The sequence below is a fragment of the Symphalangus syndactylus genome, chromosome 9 (assembly GCF_028878055.3).
Source record: "Symphalangus syndactylus isolate Jambi chromosome 9, NHGRI_mSymSyn1-v2.1_pri, whole genome shotgun sequence".
In the NCBI taxonomy this organism is placed as follows: Eukaryota; Metazoa; Chordata; class Mammalia; order Primates; family Hylobatidae; genus Symphalangus; species Symphalangus syndactylus.
Window position 1 is genome coordinate 139179764 of NC_072431.2, and position 15493 is coordinate 139195256.

At 40.8% G+C, this 15493-nt stretch overlaps 1 protein-coding gene across 12 annotated transcripts in view; it reads right to left on the reverse strand.

The window, feature by feature from the left end:
• KANK1 (KN motif and ankyrin repeat domains 1) overlaps window positions 1-15493 on the reverse strand; it is a 246152-nt gene that overhangs the window by 55464 nt on the left and 175195 nt on the right. For 11 of the 12 annotated variants that reach the window (XM_055294360.2, XM_063609920.1, XM_055294359.2 and 8 more), the window contains one exon: window positions 12746-12865. In XM_055294360.2, coding sequence (XP_055150335.1) covers window positions 12746-12782 — 37 coding nt within the window. In that variant the 5' untranslated portion in view covers window positions 12783-12865. Of the gene's footprint in view, window positions 1-5375; window positions 5481-12745; window positions 12866-15493 lie in introns of those variants that run through there. The other variant, XM_055294368.2, reaches the window with a different exon arrangement.

Here is a 15493-nt window from a genome sequence, read left to right on the forward strand (position 1 = left end):
TTAGAAAGAGATAGAGTGAAAAGAGGATGCTCTGCTACCCCACGCTGAGGGCCTGGGTTATTTGTGTTATATTGGACTTCCCCAAACCCCTAAAGAGTTCAAATACCGTATTGTGCTACTTTAACCCACACCTCCCCTTAGATGCTTGGGATGGGTGTGAGACCTACACTGTCTGAGCTGCGATGAGGGAGAAAGCGGGTATGACCCTTTCCACAGCACCAAGGCTCTTCTCCACCCATCTCTTTGATAGTCTTAGGATGTGACAGGATTTAGGGGATTAAAAGGAAAGTCCAGCAAAGGGGCCTGCTTTTCCATTCCTCCTCCTGTGAGGTGTGCACCATATTGGGTCTTGGAAGAGGATTCCTCCTTTACATGCCTGGATTAGCAGGATCCGCTCAGAAGACTTAATGTGGGTGGAGATTTTCCAAGGAGAGGCCATCCTGCCTTCCACATGAGGAGGGGATGCCCCAGCAGAGGGGTCTGATTCCTGTCAGGAGAGTGACTTTAGGAAGAGGATGCTATCTGATGGTCCTATCTTAAAAGACAAGAAACATAAAAAGTCTTCTGTCTTCTTATCCTTTATTCAACAAATGCATTTCCCCAAACACACGTGAAGGCTTAAAACTAGTGTCGCATGGGCTTTCTACACCTCAGGCTTTCTTTACAGTCTGGATTGCCCCATGGTTATTACCTTTGTCATATCTAAAGAAGAGATGGTCTCATAATATATTTTCATCCAAGATATGAAATCAGCATTAAGAAAAGCCAATACCAAATGAATTGGGGGACACAGAACTAAATAAGGACAAAGACTCTACAAAGGCTGTAAATAAGGAATAGCAAGGACACAGAACTAAATAAGGACACAGAACTAAATAAGGACAAAGACTCTACAAAGGCTGTAAATAAGGAATAGTAAGGACTATTTATCTCCTCACACCTAAAAGAGGTGAGGTCTGTAGAGACTTTCCCAAGAAAACAGTGGGAAAGAAGGAAAGCAGGCCAGCCAGCCATACCCCCACGGGCTACCAGCTCAGGTTCTTACCTATAGTTGCAACCAGCCCACCAAGCTGCACCAGAGAACAGGCCTGAGACAAAAGGAACCAACTGGACTCCCACCTCCTCCGTATCTGGTTGTGTTGCTAACATGCCGCAAAAAGCAATGAAAGGCCATGGCAGCTAGAAAGAACTTTCCAAAAGGCCCCTGACAATAATCTTCCCCTTAGACAGCCACAACGTACCTGGTCACCTCTCTCTGGAATCCAAGGCATTAAGACATTTAACAGACAATACCATCTTTCTTTCTCACTCTTTTTTTTTTTTTGAGACAGAGTCTCGCTCTGTCAGCCACGCTGGATTGCAGATCTCGGCTCACTGCGACCTCCGCCTCTCGGGTTCAAGCTATTCTCTTGCCACAGCCTCCCAAGTAGTTGGGATTACAGGTGCCCACTGCCACGCCCAGCTAATTTTTGTATTTTTAGTAGAGACGGGGTTTCACCCTGTTGGCCAGGCAGATCTCATACTCCTGACTTCAAGTGATCTGCCTGCCTTGGCCTCCCAAAGTGCTGGGATTACAAGCATGAGCCACCACACCCAGCAACAATACCATCTTAAGCCTGCCTTAGAGCAAGTGAGGGAGAGAAGGCAGATAACTACAACTTTCACAAGAGGGGGCAGAACGCAAGAGTGTGTGTGTGACACAGTAAAAGCCATCTGTTCACCCAGGAAACACACCCAGGTGAAGTGTCACACATGAATTCACAGAGCGACCAACTGGGAACTTAGGGGAAAAGGCTGGAAGAAAACTGCAAAGAATATAGCACATCAGATTGGCAACTGGCAGGGCTCAGGCCCACAAATTCTTAGGCAGGTGCTGGGCCTGATTTTTGACCTGTATTATATGCCCAGCATCATGCCAGCACAAAGTAGGTGCTCTGCAAATATTTGCTGGTTGAACATTGAATCTGTTGATTCTACAAGGACTACTAAGCAAGGCATTGTTGGGCATACGAAGAAGATGACATGATTCTTGCCTCTTAAAACACTCAAGTTTATAAGATTAGTGAGGCACACAACCGTAACTCTTAATTAAAAGCAACTGATGGCAATTATTTAATAGAAATAATAACAGAATAATAACAGAATAATAAGAATAAAGAAGAGGAAGAGAGGAACTCCCACTGGGAGTATCTGAGAACACCTGTTGGGAGAGGTAAGAGAGGTAGCAGGACTTGAAGAATTAGAAGCGCTTATATTAAGATATGGGAAAGATATCTAGGTCAAGAAATCAAAGTCACTAACTGGGGAACAGGGCAGGGTGAGACTGGGAAACAGCAATGGGAGGGAGCAGATGCCCCTATCTTACACAACTCTTTGGATACAGCTGGTCTCTGAGTACCTGTAGTCATGGACTTCCGGTAAGGCCTACTGTGATTTTTACAGACACAAGAACTGAAGAAACGGAAATAGACCATGATTTCAGCCAAAATAAGGCCCAAAACAAAAGTTCAGAGTTAAGATAAGGGAATAATAGTTAGAGATTAAAGTTTGTGAAAGTGAAAATGTTTGGGGAGACAGAAAAATAACAGAAAAATACAAAGCTCAATGATCCGTAATCTTGCCAGCCATCCTTACATACACAAAACCACAAAGCAGGGAGAAAAAGGCAAAGAAGGACCAATGCTCGCAGCCTCGGGGCTGGGCCATTACACAAAGAAGGAAGATGGCCACCCTTCTGCCAAATACACCTGTATGGTCATTTAAAAGTGGGTGACTGAATGAATGAACTCACTGAATTGAAGTATTTCTATGGAGTTTCATAACATTCCTTCCAGTAGTCCCCAAACAATACCCCAACTGAAATTCAGCAGTATGAAAAAAAAAAAAAAAGAAAGAAATTCAGCAGTATTTGCAAAGTCTCATCATCAGAGCATCCAGGGACAACATGCCAAAGGCTAATACCCCAGAGGAAAACCCCCCAGCCCCAAGCCTCCTTTACCTTTCTAGAAGATGTTCAGTCTCAGGATTCTTCATTTACAATCAGCGTCCTGTGGTGCTGTGAATTCCAGCGGCTGTTTTCTAGCACCAAGTAATATCCTAGCATGTTCCTCAGAGAACACTCAGCTCCAGCACGTGTGTGATGCTTGGGCCCACTTGGATCCCTTACCGGATAGGCTCATAGGTAACAATCATTGCACTTATGATGTGATGCTGCCATTTCCCCTCACACTGCCAAACAGCTGTCCCTGGGGCAGATTTGGAAGCTGTGTAAAGTGCTAATGGAAAAATCTGGTGGCAAAGGGCATCAGTGTTTTGCAATTAATTTTTTTTTTCCTGTAAGCTGCATTGTTGAAATGGTTTGACATGCAAACCATCCCTCCCTCCCCCACCAGTGTACAGACTTCCAGGTCTCCACCCTAGCGTGTTCTAAAAATCAGTGTATCATCAGGCTGATGATTCACCACTTGAAGAGGTGGGGCACCGGTTGGGGTACATGCTACATAAGCTCACCAGGTACTTCTGCCTCCTCTGCCAGGTCACAAGAAGACAAACCAGTCTTTGTCCTCACAGCTGAGGGGGAACATGCCAAACAGGTTGCCCCAAAAAACATATTCATCGTGCGTCCCTGAGTTTAATAAAGCATCCCAGTCAATCCACCTAAAAATGCTGAGGGAAAAATAAATAAATCAGCTGCACCGTGTTGGGTACATAGACTTACTGCTGCACCGTGTTGTGTTGGGTACATAGACTTACATGAGGGGGATACTGAGAACAGAGGAAGAGAGAACTTTTTTCTGGTTTTAGTTAGAAAAAAGTAAGAGTTGATGCACATGAGTAGGGTTTTTAAGATATTAAGCAATGGGCATATAAGTTACTGGAAATACCTCATGTCTCTCTTTTATGTTTTCAGTTTGGAATATTCTTCCCCCTTTCTTCCTGGAGAGTCTTAAATGTACCTGCTGTACAGAAATACTTCAAATGCCTTGGCCTAAAGGACAGTGGATGCAAATGGAAAAGGCACTCAGTAAAGTGGGCAGGGACGGGAAAATTGGGCAGGACAAGCTGAATCAATGTTTTCACAAAATTATTTGCAAAGCTGATGGATGGGATTTATCAACTAAACCAAATATTGTGAGACTAAATTCAGAAAGCCACACAGCTATCTTTTGATTCTGCCTAACAGAGATCATGTCCAAAGTATAAAAGATCCCTGAGAGAAAACTTTTCCAATGGAATAAAATCATGAAAAAGGAACTAAAATAAACTCAGTACTAGTAACTATCAGTAGCAAACTGTTTCCATAAGTGGTTACTCCAGTACTACCTCCTTTAAGTCAAGGTTTGTATGCTGAAATTCCAATTCCACAACCTCTGATCCAGTTGGGAGGGAAATCAGGGATCAGGCAAATCTGGCCATAAACAAGGTAACAGTACAAAGATTTAACTGTCAGGATAAGAACAAATCCTACAAATCCAACAATTTGTCCCTTAGCACAGCCCTCCCTTAAGTCTGTAGTTCTGTTTTGCTATCTGTTGATTAGAGTGGCCTTCTCATTTTTATAGAATATTATTTAATCTGAGTTTCAGCCATGGCTTGCTTTAACTAGGATAAGAAATCTGGTCACTAGATATATTTTTAAATCTCAAAATAGCAGCGTACTTATTTTTAAGTGGTGAGATAACTCATCGTATAGAACTACCAGCTGAGATGACTAATGCTATATGTACAAATGGGCTGCATTTCAAAAACTTGTGTTTTTAGGATTCATAATGAACTGCAGCTCAAAAGCAGAACCAGGCTTAGCCTGTAAAACATGAGCATAGTTTTCCTAAAGCATGTGGAAATGAGTAACTCAGTTAAGGCGCACTCCAAAAATATCCAACAGAGAAGCCAAGGAAGGAAAAAGAAAATAGTCTGCTTTTGGTTTTTTGAACTTAGAATTTCTACAACTGTTTGAATGAATCTTATAAAATCTGATTTCCTCGATGGGTCTTCTTAAAGGTTTTATTAGAGAAGTCTACCCAATGCAATTAATTTTTTTTTTTTGGTCAGGAAAGAGCAAGAACTTATCGTTTCTGTGAATTTGAGAATTATGATAATATTTTTCATGCCAGATCAAATCAAACCACCTTTTACAGAAAAGGAGCCAAAGAGTGGCTGTGAGCTTTAGTCACGATCATTTTCTTCCAAGCCCATACAAATCTTTCTCAGAAACTGCACAAAGGAGATGAACTGAAATTATCCCAGACACAGGAAGAAGGCAAACCCTGGAAAAGGAAGCAAATGAGCTATATCTTTGATGGGCTCAGCTAGCCCACCCAACTCATTCAAGAAAGAGGGGAAGTGCATAATCAGAAGTAAATGCCAATACTCACAACGAGAAGTCTGCTGAGGAAGAGCAGAGCACAGAGTTTTCAAATCCTTGTAGGAAGGGCTGTTTTAATCCTTTGACTGGCTACCCAGTCTCTTAGAATAATAGCAACAGCTCGAGTTCTTAACACAGCGAATCTCCCTGCTGGGTGTTTATTTTGTATGTATTTTTTTTCTTTCTTTCTTGTTGGCACCTATAAAGTTGGTACTGGGCAAAAATCCCCAACCAAAGGGTTTCTTTGCCCAGTACCCAGGAGCAGGAGCACAGATTTTCTCCTTCCTACACTCAAATAGGCTGGTACTCACTGGAAGATAAATCACCCTTTCTTGGCTTAGCTGGAGAGCTAATCGCCTGTCTGAAATCTGATGCTTAAGCCATTATGACTGGCTCAAGGCTTGGAGCAAGAAAGCTTATAAGGTGAAGCTGGCTACAGGTTAAAACAAAGCCTTAAGAGTTTATGAAACAAGCAAGCTCTGATGAGTGAGGGGCTTTTCAAAACCTCTCCGGGGGCTGGGTGAATTCTGGGGTTCTGATTAACCAGACAGGCAAGACTTCAAAACCCAGCGTGTCCCCTATTTGTAGGTGGTCCCAGCATTTTAAGGGTTATGAAATTGAAATCTAAGAAGTGGTGACATTATCTCCTCAAACACCACCACTATAAGAAAATTATTTCATCTACAAACTTCAGTGTGAAATTAGCCTTCAAAAGACTAATAACTACAGTTTCATTGAAAGTTGAAATGCATAATCTAATTAAATGCAATTATTAAACACACTAATACTAGGATGAAGCTGTATGATGCAATAAATAAAGGAATTAGAATACGTTTAAATTAATCCATACTAAGAAAAAAAATAACTTACCAACATAATCCCTATCAGGGAGGACGTTTTATTTTTAACCACTGTACTTTAGGGTTTTACGCAGTTTTCTGAAATACATCCTTTTCACTTGATCTGTTTAATCAGAACTTCACAGATAGCACACTTCTGATTTTAAATGGCAACATAATAAATAACCTTGAACAAAGGAAAAACGTTCTACATGTCCAACTTCTGGCTTAGTCATTAGCTGTGTGAGCTCAGCAACTTGTGTTTTGTCATCTGAGAATATGGAAGGAAGGTTGGACAACTGAAATGAAAAGACGCCCTTTTAGTTCCTACCTACATGTTTATGGCAGGCTCCTACCTATGTGTTTATGTTTTACCCTCTCAGCTATTCTAATAGTCTCCAACATACTACTTATGGGAGAATACAAAGCACAAATAAGAACACACATTTTAATCCTTCTGCAAATTCATTCAACCAGGAGACCCTGAAAAGTCACGGAGGGTACCCATGAATTAAAGCAGCCATAGTTTCTAATCAGCCAACCCTCTGCCTTCGGGGTAATGCTAACACAGATGACAGGTCTAAGACTCACCACCATGGGCACACCGCCTCTGCTGTGCTGTGTGTTTCCTTACAGATGATCTCAGAAAACACCAGGTTGGTTCTAGCCAGACCAGTCAGTGCAAACTAGTCTTACACTTGACAAATAGCACGTAATTCCTGCTATCAGGTTCACCGCAGTGGGCTCAGAGTTCTGTTTGAGAAACGGTCCTGCCCAGAAAAATATTTACACAAGCAAGAGTGGGGTACACCGCACGGCAGCATCCTGCCCACCCGGCCATGAGTCTGGCTCTATCCGACTGACCGGGTCTTATCAGTGGCCTTTGTACTCATTTAAGATCAGCATAGAGACAAAAGCTGGAGCCAAATAACTGACCAAGATAACAAGATTCAAGCCCCACAACAGTTACTAAAGCCATGAAAACACTATGCCCTTTAACCCAGTCATCCTGCTTCTTTGAAATTGTTGGGAAATAATAAAAAAGGAGGAGAAAAATGACCAGGCAAGATGTTCTCTGCAACATCATCTACCATAGGGAAAATCTGGAAGCAGTCCAAACATCCAAACAAAAAAAGAATAATTCAGCTGCTAGAAACACCATAAGGAATATTATACAGTCATCGAAAATAATAATTTGAAAACTATTTTCCATGAAGACTTGGAAAAATGCAACGGATGTTGAAGTCAAGAGCTGATATCCAAATCCATAAAAGCTTATTGAAACTGTGTTTAAGTTTGTTAGCCTGAAAAGGATGAAAAAGAAATACTAAAAATAAGACCTAGTGTGGAATTTTGAGTAATTCTTCTCTTCTGGTTTCCTATCAAATTTTTTGTTATCATTAATTTAAATAACTTTTTTTTTTTTTTTTTTGAGACGGAGTCTCACTTTGTCACGGAGGCTGGAGTGCAGTAGCACTGTGTCGGGTCACTGCAACCTTCGTCTCCTGGGTTCAAGCAATTCTCCTGCCTCAGCCTCCCGAGTAGCTGGAATTACAGGCGCTCACTACCATACCCAGCTAGTTTTTATATTTTTAGTAGAGATGGATTTTCACCACATTGGCCAGGCTGGTCTCAAGCTCCTGACCTCAGGTGATCCACATGCCTCGGCCTCCCAAAGTGCTGGGATTACAGGCGTGAGCCACCACGCCTGGCCTAAATAACATTTGAATGCAATTCAATAAGCATCTTTAACAAATAAATATGTATCTGTCTGAAAAAATATATATCCAGGCTGTAAAAAAAGAAACAGCTGAGGGAAAAGCTATAATAAATTGGGGAAGGCAAATATTAGCAAAAATAAAGATGATAAGAGCAGGCATAAAAAGTCACCTCCCAGTGCTCATCCGTTTATGTCATTTAACTGGGTTTAATGAGGATGTTAATACAACTCTGGCCCCAATATCATGGCATCCAGCAGGGCCTGACATGAGGGTACCTGGGATGTTTCCTGATCAGAAGCTCGTGACAAGGACAAGAGAACAAGGGGAATGGTGCTATCCCCTGATATCTGACCAGAACTTTATGTTTAAAAACGTGTTTTTACAGCTATTATTTTTTCCCCGCACAACCACCTTGTGAAGAAGGTAGGATAGCTATTATTATCTTTCTTTCACAAATAAGCCACTTATTACTTGGCTTCTAAAGCATATCTAAGCTCTAATTAAAGTTTCACAACATTAGTTAGTGTTTAGAGAGGTATCAATCAGTGCATCCAGTTTACAACATGATTCAGAAACTTGGGGAAAAAGCAGACTGCCTCATCCCTACACCCCAAAGAAACACAGCTATTTTCCTAACCAACGATCACCATTTACTTCCTAGCTGGCTATGAGAGAACAGTCAAGAGCAATTTATGATGCTCTTATCTCCTTAACAAAAGACATTACAGTACTGTTAGCAGTACCATAATAAAATGTTTTTTGTTTTTTGCTTTAGAGATAGGGTCTGGCTCTGTCACCCAGGCTGGAGTGCAGTGGTACCATCATAACTCACTGCAGCCTCAAACTACTGGGCTCAAGCAATCCTCCCATCTCAGCCTGAGTAGCTGGGATGACAGGTGCATGCCACTATGCCTGGCTAATTAAAAAAAATTTTTTTTTGTAGAGATGGAGTCTGGCTATGTTGCCCACACCGGTCTTGAACTCCTGGCCTCAAGCAATCCTCCCTCCTCAGCCTTCCAAAGTGTTGGGATTACAGGTCTGAGCCACCCCATCTGGCCTAAAATGTTTTAAATTAATGAAAACAATACTGTACCAATCAAGAGAAGTAGGATGGAGGATCTGGTGAAAAAGAGATAAGGAATGATTGATTTCAATGGGCTGGCGGTAAGGAAGGGCAAGGGGTGCAGTCTGGAAGGGGTACACAGGTACGGCTGCACACACAAGTAGAACACCATTAAACTGAATTTTAGATAAACAGTGAACACTTTAGTATTTTTTTTTTCTGGCAGCCGTGTACACAGGAGACTTCAACTTTCCCTAGAATGTACAATCCTTCAGGGCAGAAATTTTTGCCTCTTTTGTTCACTGCTGTATCCCCAGTACCTAAAACAGCACATAGTAGGTGCTCATGTATATCTGGCTTATATTAATAAGGTTTATTTCTTAAGCTAAGTAGTGTGTACAAAGGTGCTTGTTATATAACTTTCACACATTTTGTATGTCTGAAGTGTGGCATAATACATTTTACAAATTACAGATTAATGAACAGCTCGTTTTAAAAGCAGTTTCTTTTACCCAGCCTCAGTGAAGGACTCCAAGGGGAAGTCAGAGTATAAAAGTTTGTGAATCACCCCTTACCCCATTTAAATGTTACATGGGGATGTCAACTTGAGATGATCACTCGTCGGATGTATTTTGTGCCAAGGGCATGGTTTGGCCTTTCCCAGAGGCTCCTCTTTTGCTTGTTTTATTACTGAGACCATGGAAAATGCTTCTTTTGCCACTGCCCTGACTCCGTCGTCACATGAAATTTCCCCTCATGCTCTATGGAACCCAAGCAGCAATTTTTTGAAATTGAAAAAACATATAATTTACTCCACATCTAAAACTGCTACCAAACCCAAATAGCTTATCCTTTTCTCATAGGAGACCAGTAATTGGCCCTCACTAGCTGCCAGGAAGCCCTCTTTATCTCATCTTCATCTAGGTTCTCTAAATGTTATTTACATGCATAGGAGTGTATTTATAACCTGCATCTCTTACATTGAGTATTTTTTTAAACACTGGAGAGGTGTTTCTTTTGTAACACAAAGTGGGAAAAGGTAAAGGAATGATTTTTATTAACATATTCTCAGCCATGTGAAATATATAACATTGGACGACTATATAAAAAATAGGAAGACATTTATTTCTAGGTGGTATTATCACCAGTAATTCTTCCTTTTGTTTTGTTTTGTTTTGTTTTCAGACAATATGACATGCATCTATACTTTTAAATTTTCGGCTGGGTGCGGTGGCTCATGCCTGTAATCCCAAAGTGCCGAGGTGGGCAGATCACCTGAAGTCATGAGTTCAACCCCAGCCTGGTTAACATGGTGAAACCTCACCTCTACTGCAAATACAAATATTGGCCGGGCATGATGGCATGGGCCTGTAATCCCAGCTACTTGGGGGGCTGAGGCTATGTGTGTATAGACATATACAGACACATACACATATATGTATGTTTGCGTATATATTACCGTTTATGGTTGAGTCTCTAATTATATTTGCTTATAGACGTACAGGGGTCATGGTGACTAGAATAAGTAAAAAAATCTTCCCCTGCACAGTCCAGATAACTGTCTGCAGTAACAACTCATACTCTGACACCCTGTAAGTCACAAATCAGAGAGCTTTCTTTTGCTTTCAACCTCAATGCCCAGACCTGTTAGGCAGGATACCAGGTGGGAAGGAAAAGTTACAGCTTGCTTATTACATCTCAGGAACAAAGAAAAAAGGTAAGTACAGAAGAAACCAAGTTGGAAAGGAACTAGTGGGGTAGGTGTCTAAACCCATGAAGAAAGGATTTTGCCCAAGGCACCAGAAGAAGGTTGAGGTCTTGAGGCACCAATAACCTTAAACACCCCTTCTCCTGAGCGTGTGAATGGAAGCAAATGGAGGGCAAGGGAGGAAACCACATCATCAGAGGGAATTGAAACCCACCCACTACACTTAAAATTTCATAATGTTTCAATCTCCTCTCTCACCAAATATTTTACTGGAGAAAGTCATCATAATTCGGATTTATTTTATTTTATTTTTTGATATGGAGTCTCACTCTGTCACCCAGGCTGGAGGGCAGTGGTGCAATCTGGGCCCACTGCAACCTCTGCCTCCCAGGTTCCAGCCATTCCTGTCTTAGCCTCCTAAGTAGCTGGGATTACAGGCATGCACCACCATGCCTGGCTAATTTTTGTATTTTTGTAGAGATGGGCTTTCGTCATGTTGGCCAGGCTGGTCTTGAACTACTGACCTTGGGTGATCCATCCCCCTCGGCCTCCCAAATTGCTGGGATTACAGGTGTGAGCCACTGCCCATAATTCTGATTTTTCTTACTTCATTTACGGTAAGTCCCCAAACTTCTCTGTGACATTACACAGGGATGATGATGACAGTAAAATAATAGCTTAATCTCATTAGATTATTGTGAGGATTAAGTATGAAAATGCAGGCAAAGCATTTTAGGCACCATGGTGCATATTAAGTGTTCAATGAATGTTAGATGTTATCATTCATGTGTTTATTATTGATAGCAGTCCCACAGCAGAATCTATAAAAGTCTCAAGAAGCTGGGCAGTAAAAAGGTCAAAAATGGAATGGACAGGGAAAGATCAGTCGTCCCAGAACAAACAACTGAGTTTATCTGGGTTTGGGTTACATAGTTTATCTGGGTTTGGGTTATAGTGTTCTACCCAGATGAGATACTTGCAGCTGAGACTGCTAGAATAAAAAGTCACATTCATGGGCTGGGAAGGCCCACTTTAGAGGTCACTTCCTGCTGTTGTCTTCAAAAGTGCTTTATGGCTTACATAGCTCCTGTAAGTATGTTTCTGGTGTGCTCACTGGTCCTAAACTGGCAGGTGGACATATTTACCGATGGTTTACATGTGGAGAAATAGCCCTAACCAGTATTTCACGGTTAGTGCTGGAACTAGGACTCAAATTCAGGTTTCCTGGCTCCGATTCTACACTTGCTCCAGTATATAATGTTGTCATTTCAAGGTGTACAGAGCCAGCAGAGGTAGGACTCTGGACTCAGACGCTCAGAAAAAATTTCTACATAGACGATTACTGTTCTCGCTCATTCAGCTATTTGGCAGATAACTCACAAGAGAAATGAACACTTGCCATTTTGGGCAGGTTGTCCCCATGGCGATGTGTCTCTTAGGAGGATCTTCTCTGCATTTCGTGTACAGATTTCTCCCAAATCTCACAGAAGCAATATTGGAACAGAAAGTGAAACTACACAAGTCTCTAATATAACCAAAATAAGAATTCAAATACAGGTCTTTATGATTCATAATATGGCTTGTTGCATATTCCTAAGAGAATCACTTTACAGAACATATACTTCTCTTCCCTCCTTTCTCTCTGTTTAGCAACATCAAACAAAAGCTGCTTGGGAGTGGATACTAGGAATTGGTTTTAAGCATCCAGCCTAATTTCCTCTCTCCTCATTCAATCCCTCAGAAAGAAGTGCAAGAGGAGCATACATTACATTTGCATCAGCATTCAGGATTTACATTTGTCTTTCAACACTTCAACAGAATTGACTTAGGTAATAATTTACTCAACTGATTTCAGTGCAGGACTCTAAGATAAAAGCAAATTTTCTGAGAGTAAAACAAAACAAACCGAAACTTCAATGGACAGAAAATTGCTTTGAAATCCTAGTTATTTAGGCAACTTGCTATTATCCGCTCATTATTAAAGAGAATAAAAAATTAGTTTGAGAAAAGACATACATTTAACACACACACGCCAGAGCACAGGGTTACCTGAGGCACTGCCGTTAACCTTTGTGGTGTGAGCCATGCTGGCTTGAGTCCAATGACAGATCCAGAAAGGAGTGAGGAGTCATGCAAATTTTATGCATCAAGTTCTCAAAGGCATTCAACCTGAAACAATAAAGAGAGCCCCATCAAAATGGATCATTTAAAAAATGTACAACAGTGAATCTCAGACTTCTGTTTACAAAGATGACTGCTAACAGAGAAAGCAAATTGGAATAGGGGGAGAAAGACTGTAGATCCAGGAGGTGACCGCATTGGACCTGGCAGTATGGAGATAACACCCACGGATGTACCAGTGGCTACATACTGAAAGGAGGTGTCTACACATAATACTCTATAGGAAACAAAATTGGTTCTCTAGAAATGTGACTACTTTAGGAAAGTGGTCACCAAATGCAAATGACCTCCTAATGTGTAGCACTCTACAAAATATTTTTCGTTTTTAAGCATATCTTCCTTTCCAAATTCTGGTTCAAAAAGTTCATTTATTCAACTGCAATTTCAAAGCAATTATTCCACCAAATGTTTACATTTTTAAAAAGATCAGCTTCATGGAAATTCTTTTGAGATATCTGAAGTCTTTCTACCAACGCCTCTTTCTTACACGCAACCACCTTTCTAAAACACAAATCTGATCCAGTCAGTCCTCCTCCTCTTAAAACAAACAAACAAAAATTCATTATCTCCCACTGTGCTGTTGGATAAACTTCAAACTGTTAGAAGCATTCGAACCAGAGCAACTCCATCTTGAATAGGGGCTAGATAAAATAAGGCTAAGACCTTTATTTTAAGTCTAGGGCATTCTTAGTCACAGGATGAGACAGGTCAGCACAAAACACAGGTCACAAAGACCTGGCTGATAAAACAGGTTGTGGAAAAGAAACCGGCCAAAACCTACCAAAACCAAGATGGAGATGAAAGTGAACTCTGGTCATTCTTACTGCTCATTATACACTAATTATAATGCATTAGCATGCTAAAAAAAACACTCCCACCAGCACCAGGACAGTTTACAAATGCCATGGCAATGTCAGGAAGTTAACCTATATGGTCTAAAAAGGGGAGGACCCCTCAGTTACAGGAACTGCCCACCCCTTTCCTGCAAAACACAAGAATAATCCACCTCTCGTTTAGCATCAAGAAGTAACTCTAAGTATAATCAGTTGAGCAGCCCATGCTCCTGCTCTGCCTATGGAGTGGCCATTCTTTACTCCTTTACTTTCTTAATAAACTTGCTTTCACTTTACTCTATGAATTCGCCTCTAATTCCTTCTTGTGAGAGATCCAAGATCTTGGGGTCTGGATTAGGACCCCTTTCCAGTAACAAAATGATAGCGCATGGCACATAGTTTTGAAACACTGGTGTCCACATTGGGCAATACATTCATTTTATATTGATATTTCTATTTAAAAGTTACCTGAGATTACTATAATAAGACTTATATTTCAATCACAAAATTTAAAACAAAAAAAGAAAAACAAAAAAGAACACTGTTTCCCCTTTGATTTTTGCAAATACCTTCTGAAAAATACTAGCAAATAGTAAACAATAGTACACACAGAAATTCCATTTCCATTGTGCCCAAACTCTGACTCTAGACCCATGAAATCAGAAGAACTTCGGTGAAACAAATTCTAAGTTGAGAATTAAAGTGTCAATTCAGAAACCCACATGACCTCTTAACAACAGACTAAAATAATATCTGTATACGCTAATTCTAATGCAGCCATTGAAATCATATAAGTTTTTAATAAGGTAAAGTATTCAAAGTATGTTGGTTAAAAGAAAAACAAAATTGTATACTATCCTAAACCTAATTTTATTAAAAATATGTATGTGTATATGTACATATTTAATTTAAACGATGAGAAGTAAATGTACCAAAATGTTCACTGTGGTTGCCTCTGGGTGATGAAATCATGGATTTTAGCTCTTTTCTTACTTTTGTAATAATAATTATTAAAAATAAATATTTAGGCCGGGCGCGGTGGCTCACACCTGTAATCCCAGCATTTTGGGAGGCTGAGGTGGGCAGATCACCTGAGGTCAGGAGTTTGAGACCAGACTGACCAACATGGCAAAACCTCGTCTCTACTAAAAAATACAAAAATTAGCCAGGCATGGTGGTGCATGCCTGTAATCCCACCTACTCGGGAGGCTGAGGCACCAGAACCACTTGAACCTGGGGGGAAGAGGTTGCGGTGAGCCGAGACTGCACCACTGCACCCCAGCCTGGGCGACAGAATGAGACTGTCTCAAAAAATAAAACTAAAAATTTAGACCCTTTCTGTCAATGTTGTTTTGTTTGCTTTAAAGCCCTCAGGGAAAAAGAAACAGTATTTTTAAAAATGCTATTCAAAAAAGGAAACCATCAGGCTACAATCATGAAGATTATAAGGGGTCAGAAATATAAGTAAATAAAAAGGAAGGAAAAGGAAATGGCTGACTGCTTTGATCACACAGGGTGAGAATTTCTTGCCACTTAGTGAAATTTTCCTCATTGTTTAAATGGATTTGCACCACAGTTCAAAGCTAACTACTATGAAAGCAACTCAGTGTAAACTCAAAAGGACACTTTTTTCTCTTTTTTTTTTTTTTTTTTTAAACAGATTGCTTCTGACAAGCCTGTCCCCTGCATGGCTTTTCCAGCTACACTGACTAGCATTGTGTTCACCTGGAGAGAGGAGATTCTAAACTGTCCACTCCCTGCTGACCCTTAGGGTCTGGCTGGT